Raw genomic sequence first — 12,435 nt, 5'->3', positions numbered from 1 at the left:
CACTAATCCGTCCGAAGGGTTATAGCCGAAGGGTGAAAAAAGAGCGTCCCAACTTTTGTGCACCGTGGGATGTACAATGCCTACATCAGCACTAATCATCATACAAGCTGCAATAATTAATGCAAGCTCTAGTACCCGACCGCTCTCGCTCGCTAGAAGGCGTAGAAGCCGTGCGGCACGTCACGCTAATGTTTCTCATGCCGCTTATCAAAAAACTGCCATCGTCGAACGCTTTTCCATTACTGCCCAATAAATGCTCCAAATTTTTTTCTCTCTCGCAATGTACACCTCCGTAGCGTGTATCACGAGAGCTTATGCAGTAATTACTTAAACCCACTGTACTGTGCTCCCTTTGCACTTGGGATGCCACCGGCGCACGGCACCTCCTCCAGGTTCTACAAGTACCCTCCGTTGGACAGCAGGCAAGTGGTAACAATTTTCCGAGCGAAATTATGCAAATGCGCGTAGCGCAAAGTTTATGGTGAGGTCGTCTTATGCATACCCGGCAATAATAATTAGTGTTGCAGGACCGTACCGTACCGCGTTCGCGAAAAGAAAAGCATTTTCTGCGTGTGAAATCTCACCACCAACAATGTGCGACTGTGAAGGCACATTTTATTGGCGATGATGATTTTCTCGCTCTTTCTTCTGTTCGTTGTTGGGGACTGAGTTCTACAAACAACCGTTTAATGGGTAATCCGCGATAGATTGCGAAACTTTCCGTACGAATCAACTCCTGATTGTTCGCAAACGGCGTATCGGACGTCAAAAGTCTCATAAAACATTTGTTAACGACATCCATTGTTAGCCAAAACTGCTGAAAATGCTAAGCCGAAAACTACATCTAAAGTTTGGTCGATTTCTTGCCCGGAACATTGCGCACCGTTCACCATCAACAGATTATTTGTTTACGAGTTTCTTCTTCGTTCTGGTTTGTTTTGCAGATTTGTTCACGTTCCCGTACAAAAAAACAACAACAACATCGAATAGAGCACTCGAAGTTTACGGTTAGGTAAAGTCGAAGGGACTCATCACGCCAGCCAGCAACCACGAAGACGACGACGACGAACAACCCCGTGACGAGCATCCTCCCGCCGGGTATGGAAGAATGGACAACGAACAGCCACACCAGGAGCTGGTAAAGTGTGTCCTCGTAGGCGATACGGCCGTCGGAAAGACGCGGCTGATCTGTGCCCGGGCCTGCAACAAGCACGTCTCGCTATCCCAGCTGCTCAACACGCATGTGCCAACCGTCTGGGCCATTGACCAGTACCGGATCTACAAGGATGTAAGTACTCGGACGGTACCCTTTTTGGTCCCCGCGGGTTGGGGGCAATCGGAGTGCATCCAATATGCACCCAGACAGTCGTTCCCAGGCAGGGTTTTGAGAATGAAATTATGGCACCCCAGACAGAACATAGCAGTACATCCTGTTAGTGTACCGGGGAAGGTTACCCGTAAAAATGTAGTGGGGGGTTTTAAAAGTCGCTACGGTGGTGGAAGATAAACTTTGTTCGCTTAGCTTCTTTAATGGGATTGCTGCGGAAAATGCATTTGCTTCCTGGCATCCTATTCGTCTGGTGTTCGATTAAACCGAAACGCTTTGAAGTTCAGGGTTGTCCAACACTTCTTTTCTGCTGTACGAAATGAATTATATTACGGTCTGATCAAACATCACAAATATTGCACGCAATAAACGTTGCTTGTTTGCTTATCGTCCCGTCGTATAATTACTGTAATCCAAGAAATATCCGCGTATGTTGAATACTATAATACAGATACTATAACCAAATGTTTTATATTCGTATAATGGAAGATATTTTCGACCAATTTCTCATCTTTTTGGTTAGATTTTGAGCTATAATCTAAGTCAGCTGTCAAATTTTCAAAAACTTCCGAAGTTTATCTCCGAATTAGCGTATCTCGTAATTCGCGGGGGCTAGCTGTACATGTTTTATGGTATCTGATAATGATGTATGCACTGTTCCAAGGTTCATAAAGCTATTGGTTTAAATAAGGTTTAATAAAGCTTGGGGGCTACTGCCCAGCTATTGTTTGCGGTCATGCTTCTTTGTTAAATCTTCAAATTCACCATAAACACAGTTTGTTAATAATCATATTTGGTATTACAAAAAATATTATCTACAGACCGAGATTATTTGTTATTCATCAAGAACGGTCAGGCCGTATCGCTGCTGAGCCCGTTAAATGAAAGCAATATGTTAGGTTGATAGTAGAAATTACAGTGCGTTTAAAATTATTAGTTTTTAATCTCTAGCTTACAGTTATTCACGTCATTAGTCAGGATTTTAAGAATAGAGTAAATTACGTATCTTTAAAGAGTCATGAATATGCAAAAATTGATAAATCTCTAGGGGTTCAGTAATCTCCAAAGAATGATGAAGTATTATTAGAAATACAGGCAGTCCCCGAGATACGTGGTTTCTCTTATACGCGGATTCGGAGATACGCGGGTTTTGGAAATTTGACAGCTGAGTTAGTTTATAGCATAAAATCTAAGCAAAAAGATGTAAAATTGGTTTTAAATAGCTTCCTTTGTCATTCAAAACATTTATTTTTAGTTTATTTTCGGTCCGCTATAACAACGTCTGGAGCGTGGGACTGCCTGTATTTGGAAATTTTGAACATTTGTGAATTGTTATTAATGTGTTATTAATTAATTAATGATTCCCAATAGATTCATTAAGCACAACTACATGATCAATTCTGAAAAGGAACTCAACTTCCTACAAACAGACATCACAAGTTGGACAACTCTGTGGTAGACGATATTTAATTCTTCAATTTCCTCTAGATCCTCTGGCCAATACTCACAGCACCAGCACATTTTGGTTAGAAGGGATCGTCTGTTGAACATCTTCTCACCGGCTTTTTATCAAGCAAGCTGGATATCTCCAGCGTTCCAGTGTACCGAGCAGCTCCAGCGTTCCGGGTGGAGGAGATTTGCAATCTGCTTGCTTATTGGTGCCATTGTAACGGTGGAGAGCGCGTTAGCGCACGAACGGGGAAAAGTTTATTTTTAGAACAACCATTCCGGACAGACGGTACACATGCAACGAGTTTCCTTCTTGGAGCCGAACTGCTCCACTGCACATGGTACAGTGAGTGTAGTTGCGCACCGGCCCGGTGGTTGGATGGCGGGCAAAAGTTTTTCAACTTCACCCCACCACCCGAATCCCAATGGTAAACGAAGCTCCGGAAGAGTTTCCCGGTTCCCTGTTTCCCGACTGCTGCAGTCTTATCGGAGCGCACCGCTGGAATGCGCGAACAACACAATGAATTGGGTTCCTTTCTTTGTTCGCAACGGCGATGTAGATGGTGCACCGATCTCGGGATCGTGGACTGCACCGTGAAGAACGTTTCAAGACGGGTATGTGCGTGTGCGCCGCCCGGCGTAGTCGTCGTTACGGAGAAACGTGGCAACATTAGGAGGTACAATGTTTTAAAGTGCACGCTCTCCGCACGATGCCATCCATGTACAATGTGTTGATCCGAAGAATGGGAACGCATAGAAATCGACACCGTTCGCTCGTTTCGCATCGGGTTCTGGTGTTTTTTAATGCAATTTTCTTGATATTTGCTCTATCCCGTTAATTTTTCACCCCATCTGTGGGGGAATGGTTCATTTGAATGGTTCAAGAACGGACAAAGAACTCAACTCTGTGGCGTTTTGCCTTGGAAGAATCTTCGGCATGAATGGAAAATGACAGACCATCTATAGTGGAGAAAGCAACAAAATGGTGGAATGTTTGCTTTCGCACGAGACGAATCGAACCCTGCTCCAGTAACGAGCTACTATTAATAATCAACCGGGCCAAGCAAAGTCAGCAATTGGTCGAAAGTGTGGTACGTAAAATGGAACGACTGTTCCAAACTGAACACTGTGACGACGCTGGTCGTTGGGTTCCGCTTTCGTCAAAGTGTATCAAGATCAGTGGCTCAAAGCGATTAGGGTGTAGTGTGATGGGAACGATGGCTGGGCAGGATTAATAGCTAGCATACTTTCGCTTATTCCGCATGCGACCATTCCGTATCCACTGGAAATTCTAATCCAAAAGAGATTTCGCACTGCCGAAGAAGAGTGGAGTACTACTCGCGCTTAGAATATAATTGGATGAATGGGATTGGAAAATTGGGTTTTGATTTTGTTTTCCATTTTAAAGGATTACCAATCGCTTTTCTATTCTTAGCCGCTTAGTGATTAGGATTTTATCGTGACTGTGCTGTAACATCAATGTAGCAATCCTTGTAAACGGAGAGAAAATGTGTTTTGATTGGGGGAAATAAATATAAAATATAAGTGGCAAATAGGTGTATGCTTTAAGCTTAACGTGAGCATTTTGCCATATTGTTTTAAAAATATATTTGAAGTTCAAGGTACAAAACAACTGCTTACAATAAAAAGGCACTTCTTCAACAAATCAAGTTGTAATTGTTTGATCAAAACGATCGGAGACCACCTACAATACGGTCCATCTTTGATTAAATGGATGGTTTTAAATGGTTTTCTGTACTGTATTATTAATAGCAATAGAGCTCAACCGAGCTCTGGTTCTGTTTGCCAATAAAACAAGCTGGTTGACAGTGGTAATTAATTAGCTTTTAATTATCAGTCATCACATTTGAATTTCAATGTGCATTTATAATCATTTACATAATAATGCGCAGCAAGCTAAGTTGAGCTAAAGTTAAGTATTTTGTTGCACTTGGCACAAATGTCTTGTATTTCGGTTATTTTTAAGCTTGTTATTTTTTTTTTGACAGTGTGTCACTGTGTCGTGTTTTGGCTGTTTGCGCCTGAAGATATGCAATATATAATTTTCCTTTTTTGTTAACATTTAAACCAACATTTTCCTATGTTAAGAGGTGTAAAAATATTTGTTTAAAATTTTAGGTTCATTGACTAATACTGCTAGACGATGCAAATGGGTAATAAAAATGGTAATGCCTCTCCGAATTGCTTCCATAATTTGATACTTGCCAAAAACGCTCGCAATTAGCGTACCGTGAGTAATGCCCTAATTAGCACTACAATGGTGTGTACGGTACCGTATTTTCGGGTCAGAAGATTTGTCACGCTCGCATGATCATACATCGCGCACAATTATGACCACAGCTATCGCCGGCAAACAAAACGTGTTTCCAGAGTCGGTTGTTTGGCTGGAGCCGATGATCATAACTAGAACCGGGAGGTGGGAATGATTAGTATTCCAACAGGGCCTGTTTTTTATTTACTTTATATCAGCGGAACCGCATACAAATGGTTGCTGATCGTGCACGTCGCTATTATTGTAGCTAGGGTAAGTTTTGCTGCTTCGTACTTTCTGTAACGCAATATGGCGCAGCGGGAAAATGCATTGAATGCAGTTTGAATCTTTCGAGTGGGTTTCTTACTCCGTCGGTTCTAAAGCGATGATGTGTGAGTCAAATGATACGTAAAGATGGTGAAGGCAGTGGATCGTGGTGACGAGATCTTGTATCTGGCCATTGCCGCATTGTGGCGCTTGAATGCTTCCACTTCAAGAAACATTAGGATGCATTAATCTTGTTTTATGATCGTTTCGCGCATACATTATTCCGGTGAGACATTTGTTGATCGATGGGCGAGAAGATCGTGCAATTGGTGACGCATCTACACGATCATCAATAATAGTTTTTAATGGAGCGGCCCCTCTATATTGCAGAATGTTCCGTTTATTATTAAAAAAATCTGCTGTGCAATGGATAACTGACTCGAAAATTTTCTATTTACAGGTCCTCGAACGTTCGTGGGAAATTGTGGACGGTGTTAATGTTTCGTTACGGCTCTGGGACACATTCGGCGATCACGACAAGGATCGACGGTTTGCCTACGGACGGTAAGCATCCCAGTGGGAACTAAATCGTCATCATGATCTTCACTTGCAATGCATTCTAACAGAGTTCCCCGTTCTTTTCCAGCTCGGACGTGGTGTTGCTATGCTTTTCGATAGCAAATCCCGTATCATTGCGAAACTGTCGCGCCATGTGGTACCCGGAGATACGGAAGTTTTGTCCAGACACACCCGTCATACTGGTCGGCTGTAAGAACGATCTACGGTACATGTACCGTGATGAAACGTATCTGTCCTACTTCGGTGAACGAAGCCCGTTCGTTAGGGCGGCGCGCAAATCCGATCTGGTAATGCCGGATGAGGCACGGGCCGTGGCAAAGGAACTAGGCGTTGCCTACTACGAGACGAGCGTGTTCACGTACTTTGGCGTGAACGAGGTGTTCGAGAATGCGATCCGGGCGGCATTAATTGCGCGCCGCGAGCATCGTTTCTGGATGACCAACCTGAAGCGTGTTCAGAGGCCGCTGCTGCAGGTGAGATACTTTGCGATGGGATGACATTTCAACATGTATTTCATTAATTGCTTTCCGTCTTGCCCATTTACAGGCCCCATTTCGACCGCCAAAACCTCCGCCGCCGGAAGTAACCGTTATTACCGGCACGCATACGAAGGACATGCTTAACATGTTCAATTCCCAGTGCTATACAGATCTAGTATTAATTGTCGGTACTATCCGTTTTTCCGTACATAGATTTATGTTAGCTAGTAGTTCTAATGCATTTCATAGGTTAGCAACAATTCCAATTACTCTCGCCGCCCTACCCTATCCCGAACGAACATCGAAATCTATTAAGCGGTGCGCCACTTTCTTCTTTTTTCCATGCTTTATTTTTCGGAACGGAACTGTGGACACATGGCGGTGTAGGCTATTAATGATGGACATCAGTGACATTGGTGCAAGAAGCAGCAGTGAGTCTAGTATGGTAAGTTCGACGTTTGGCGAATCGACGACGGCCGATTTTAACGAGGATACAGAGTGTCTAATACGGCTCGAGCAGAACAAAGTGGCTCCCAATCGGTAGGTGCATTCGCTTGTAGTAGAAACGATCCACTCACTAACATTGTTTTCTCGTGTTTGTGATCAGCATGTGGGAGCAACTGAAACGACGATCCAGCTATCAGGCATTGCCAACGGTAGAACCGAAGAAAGATCTCTATCGGGAATTGCATCATCCCGTGTTTCAAAGTATTAGAGTATTCCAGGTAAGTGTTGGAGAATTGCCTTTCAAGGTTGCTTTTTGTTAAACGAAGTTTTACTCTATTTTTTTTTAGATTGAAAGTGGAAGACATAGCTACACGCAAACGCAGACAGTCGTGCAAATTAGCAAGGTGATCACACCGCAAGCAATGCAGCAGTGTTTGAAGTTTATCTATACGGGCACGATCGATCGAGACTGTCTCGATTTGCAGGTTAGTTCGCACAGCCGCCAACTGCGCTATTACGCTCAATCTCTTTCATTCATCGAGCACAAAAAAGGAAAGCACAATACAATACGAAAGCAATCCCATTTTGAATTCTGTACACAATGACCCACCGCTTTCAGTAGTTGTGCTACACAAAATTTTCTTCAAACGTTCACCTCTTTATTCACCTGTTGCACAGAGAGGTCACTGCTACATCTCCGCACCAGACACATTTTCGATCATTAAAAATAGATTTCTCTCCTTTTGTTTCAATATTAATCTTCTCTTTCCTCTTTTTCTTCATCTTGTATCGCAAACGTTTTTTATTTCATAAAAAGTGTACATAATTTTAATACTTAATATAAGTGGAGCAAAAATGCATGTTTGTCGCTGTTTGTCATCGATTATACATCTATTTTTTGTTGTTGTGATTGTTTTGTTTGTCGCTCGTAGTTGGTTTCTGTTACGTTTGCTTTCCGTATCCCATCGGTTTACGTTGTTGTATTTGCCGTCTTCCTTTATGCCCGTACTCATTGCGGTATATTATGTTAAGATCATCATATTATTTTTTCACTCGACCACTTGATACCTGCGAAAGGTTCATACATCATCTGTTGATCGCCTAGAATACGTGTTTTTTTTGTTTTAAGAGCAAACTTTGAGCAGTGTTAAAATGTTTGAAACATTCCGTTTTTCCGGATTCCTCCTTTTCCCTGCATTTCCCTTCCCTTCACGCTGGTTGGTTTCCCACAATTTATGTTGTACATTTTCTTCTGACTATATTCTTCACTTTTCGCCCACGAAATATCTTCACCTTCTGCCGCTGCTCTTCAACGCTGCAGACTGCGTCGATAGGATTGATACTGGTAAATGCAAAACAGAAACACACGAAAAAAACACAAAACAATAATAGTACAATGCGTTACAAGAATGCCATGTTCTTTGTTAAAGATGGTTTTGTTTTGTTGGGCTGAGTGCCCGCTGCACTAATGCGCAGCAAGACTGTAGAATAGGTCAGCATTAACGAAGCTAATTTAATGCATTTTGTTGAAAGTTGATGAGTTATGTGTTTGTATTTTATTTTATTTTCTCCAAGTAATACTTTAAACCTGTTGGTTGTAATGTTTTGTTGTGTTTCGATGTGAATGGGTTGTATTGCAATATGGAAGTGGCAATGCGGTGTGCATATCGCGATATCCTTCTAACAGACAATATAGGATGCTTTTAAGTTTGCTTGCCAAATTCGGTTTGCTATTGCCAATATTTGTTAATTGTTTTCGGTTGCGTTTATCTTAGAAAAATTATTAAAACGACAAACGTTTCGCTTTAATATGAACAAGTAAAGGAATACGATCAATCACTGTTATATGACTAGTGATTTATTTACTATAGCTTCTCATACTGCTAGTGCATTAGACTCTAATTTGATTCGTGGCAATTTGGAAGGATCGCATCTGTATTTAAAAACAAAACGATTTTTTTTTTCAATAAAGGTTCAATTTCCAGCAGTAACAAATTTACTAAAATACGTTCCGTTTCGTCAAATTGCGTTGACTCCAATACTGGAGCGCAAAGGAACGGCTTCGCCATACAATTGTGATCCCGGAGTATTTGATAGCATATTCTTGAATCGGACCGGTTTTTTGAAAAGTTTGTTTAAGGTCCGACCAATAGTTTCTCACGCAACTTCATTCATTCAGATAACTTCAAACAGTTCAGGAAAACAATTTTTTTACCTTTCAGCAGTGGAAGTTTAATTAGATTCGAAGATGAGAAGAAAGATTAATTATTTACTATCTAATAAAAACTTAAGTTTTAGCAAGAGCATAGTGGTTATGTACTGTTAAACGCCACGGATTAAATTATGAATCTAATATCCCTTCTAATGCACCTTTAATTAATCTCTTTCTAATAAAGTCTTGCTGTGTAAAAAAGAACTTTTGTCTGTCTTATTACAAACAATGGTTTTGTACTCTTTCAATAGTTTCGAATCTGTTTTTCTTATTTGTTTTAATATTTTGTTTCGCTCCTATTCTAGGAAACTTTTCGTAGCCGTTAACTTAGCTTTTGATGAAATATTTAAGCTTTGGAGGAAGAATGTAAACTAATCTCGTTTGTTCAATTCTACATTATTGCAGGAAATACGACAAGCGGCTGAATTTCTGGAGCTACCCCAGCTGATGGTGCTGCTGTCCAACACGCAGGCAAATCAAAGTTTCATGAACGATGAAACGATTCAACACTATTCGACGGTAGTAACAAAATTTGAGTTAGCTGAAAGCTTAGATTACTAAAAAAACAAAATTTTACATTTTCCATTCCAGTGCATGAAGCAAAATTTGGAGAAATATTGTGTTCAGAACGGTATCTTTGGTGATATTACGTTCGAGCTGGACGATGGCCATATGAAGGCGCATCGTGCCATGCTGGTCGCGCGCTGTGATGTTATGAAGGCGATGCTAAACGGCGATTTTCGCGAGGCGCATGCCAATTTGGTAGGGGTTGTGGTTTGTGGTGCACGACTACCAAACCTTTCTATTGTTTTGATTCGTCTATCACCTTCTTGCCCAACAGATCGTACTTCCCGGTGTGACGGAATATACCTTCCACAAGCTGCTGTGCTATCTGTACACCGATGAGATACCGCCCATCTCGGCGGACAAATGTCTCAACCTGCTCGAGCTGGCGAATCGGTTATGTTTGCCCCGGTTGCTGAACCTGGTCGAGTGCCGTGTGATCGAAGATTTGCTTCGCATGTCACAGAATGAAACGAGCGAAGCGGTTGAACACTGTCTTCGGCTACTGGAACCGGTGAAGGTAATATTGTATATTTTCTGTTGTCGTACACTTTGGTCAAATAGTAATCCTTGTGTCCGGTTTTAGCTGCACAACGCACACCAGCTAGCGGAATGGTGCATGTCGTATCTGTGCGTCAACTACAACAGCATCTGCCGGCTGTCACCGCGCAGCCTGAAAAGCCTTCATCCCGACAATCAGGACTATCTGCGGGAGCACCGTTGGCCACCGGTTTGGTATCTGAAGGACTACGACTACTATCAGCGCTGTATGAACGAGATGAACCGCGAGCTGAACAATGGCAAAAAAGACTGTACCGCAGACGATAAGGGATGTCTGTGCTTTTCGGGAGGTAGGTGTCCTGTGACATTTTTAAACGGACGGTAAAGAGTTACACAGCATTCATGCATCTCTAGAGTTACCTGATGTGGATATGTGCGCGTATTTTAGAAAAAGATTTACGCATGTTTAGGCACAAGCTCAATTTTTTTTTGCACGGATTGATTTCAACGCGTTATTATTATGTTCATTAAGAAAAAGGCCCTTTATCTTTTTTTATTCTACGGATACAATCATATAAAAAATAAGCTACAAATCACTCGCTATTGTATTTCACTAAGTTTATCTTTATTAAACCGCACGTCGCTAGTTTTTATTTCTAATTTGTTTTTTTTTCTTTTTTTCCCCCTTTCATTTATTTCCCACTCTTTATGTTTTTTTTTAACTTCTTCTGATTACCAATCATTTCCCTTGTTCTATTTGTGGATATGTGTGCATTAATTTAATGATTTCTCATACGATACATCATTGTACATTCTACTCATGTATCGCTCATCGTCATCATCCAAATCGTGCACATAATCTGGGGCCACATCACATTCCGCCTTGGGAAATGGTTTTCGAATTGTCCTACTGGGAACAGTGTTTTTCTGGCTATTAGGTAAATCGAAGCGTTCAGCTGCTACGGCCAAATCGGCGATACAGGCGTCCGGTAAAGGGTCGGCCACTGCCGGCAACGATCAGCAGGACGCAGTTAGCACCAGTCTCTTCCAATCAAACGCCAACTCGGTCAACCAGCTCGATCCGGAACACGATGCCGGCGATCTTTGACATCCAGCCGACGGCCCGTGGAGGTAACAAATGACTCTCTCATAAAACTTTCATACTACGTTGCATCTCAAGCAATAATCAATCGATTTGTTTTAGATCGCTCCGCTTCATCGTCATCCTGCCGGTGCTTATCTGCTTCATCTGCACGATCCTTAGCATCCTGATCATCTTCCAGATCTATACATAATATTTGCTACAACGGTAGCCACCGTTGGACGGCTATTGACGAAGGTTAGCCGAATAAGATTCGTCCCGGCATAGAGAGATTGTCCTTTGCATTATCACACCCTGTCAAAACAAATGCATCACGTAACGTAAAAAAAAATCGAATAGGCTGATTGAAAGGGTGGAATAAGCCTTTCTGTCTTGATTTATCTTAACATTAATGTCCCTTTCACACAAAAAAAAACAACCCCCAATCATACAAACACACGGGTCCGTCGAGAACAACGCGTTGGAGCATGTTAGTAAATGTTAAACTTAAGTTCTCACACACACTGTAACTCGTCGCAGTGGGAAAACGTGTGGGGGTTCTTAACTATGACTGGTTCACCTCTCAGGAGACACACATTTGATACCGCGGATACATCCTGCAACTAGGATGCGCCCCAAAAAGGCCCTCAAATCGGGTGTGTATTTATCAACTTGTGCTAAGCATTTGGACGCTTTTACTGTGGTGCCGAAGCGAAGTAAAAAATACAGCATTATGATGTACTGTGCGACATGGACGAGTACGCGAAGAAAATATATTATTTTCTAATTCTTTCTTTAAATTTTTCGTTGTGTAGACATGTTTTGTATGTGCATGTTCGGCAGCGATTCATCCATATTCGCATTTTCGTTTATCGATTCGAGCGAAGCATTCCACAATGGCATTCATACAAAGAGGGAGTATAACTTTGCTACACTAAACAAACAACAAAAAAAAACAATCACCGAAACGTACGTAACAAAAAGCAAACAAACCAAACGAACAAATTAACATTATTCTTATAAAACTCTTACTTTGTGTTTGCTCTTACAATTAAGTAATAGAAATATTCATTGCTGAATTATTTCACATCACTTCCATCAATACCAAAACCTGTAAAACAAATCTTATCGCGATCGGCCAACAAAGCCACAGCAGGTTTGTACGTTATACTATGGTGGTGCAGTTTTTGTTTTACAAAGCAAGCTAATATCGTTCTCCTTTTACGATTATTTTACATGTAAGTAACGATGTATAAA

At 41.6% G+C, this 12,435-nt stretch overlaps 1 protein-coding gene across 1 annotated transcript; it reads left to right on the top strand.

Annotated features, from left to right (window-relative positions):
- Positions 1–1,108: 1,108 nt before the first annotated feature.
- Positions 1,109–11,442, top strand: LOC128713433 (rho-related BTB domain-containing protein 1). The gene is made up of 14 exons (XM_053808293.1): positions 1,109–1,288; positions 5,776–5,879; positions 5,962–6,367; positions 6,441–6,622; positions 6,761–6,913; positions 6,981–7,098; positions 7,168–7,305; positions 8,142–8,165; positions 9,438–9,551; positions 9,624–9,794; positions 9,874–10,116; positions 10,183–10,447; positions 11,018–11,228; positions 11,302–11,442. The coding sequence occupies exons 1-13, from the start codon at positions 1,109–1,111 to the stop codon at positions 11,203–11,205; spliced, it is 2,286 nt and encodes a 761-aa protein (XP_053664268.1). The 3' UTR covers positions 11,206–11,228; positions 11,302–11,442.
- The last annotated feature ends 993 nt before the right edge of the window (positions 11,443–12,435 follow it).

Source organism: Anopheles marshallii, chromosome 3 (genome assembly GCF_943734725.1).
Source record: "Anopheles marshallii chromosome 3, idAnoMarsDA_429_01, whole genome shotgun sequence".
Lineage (NCBI taxonomy): Eukaryota > Metazoa > Arthropoda > Insecta > Diptera > Culicidae > Anopheles > Anopheles marshallii.
The sequence above is the reverse complement of the archived record's forward strand: the minus strand, read 5'-3'. Positions and strand labels throughout refer to the sequence as shown.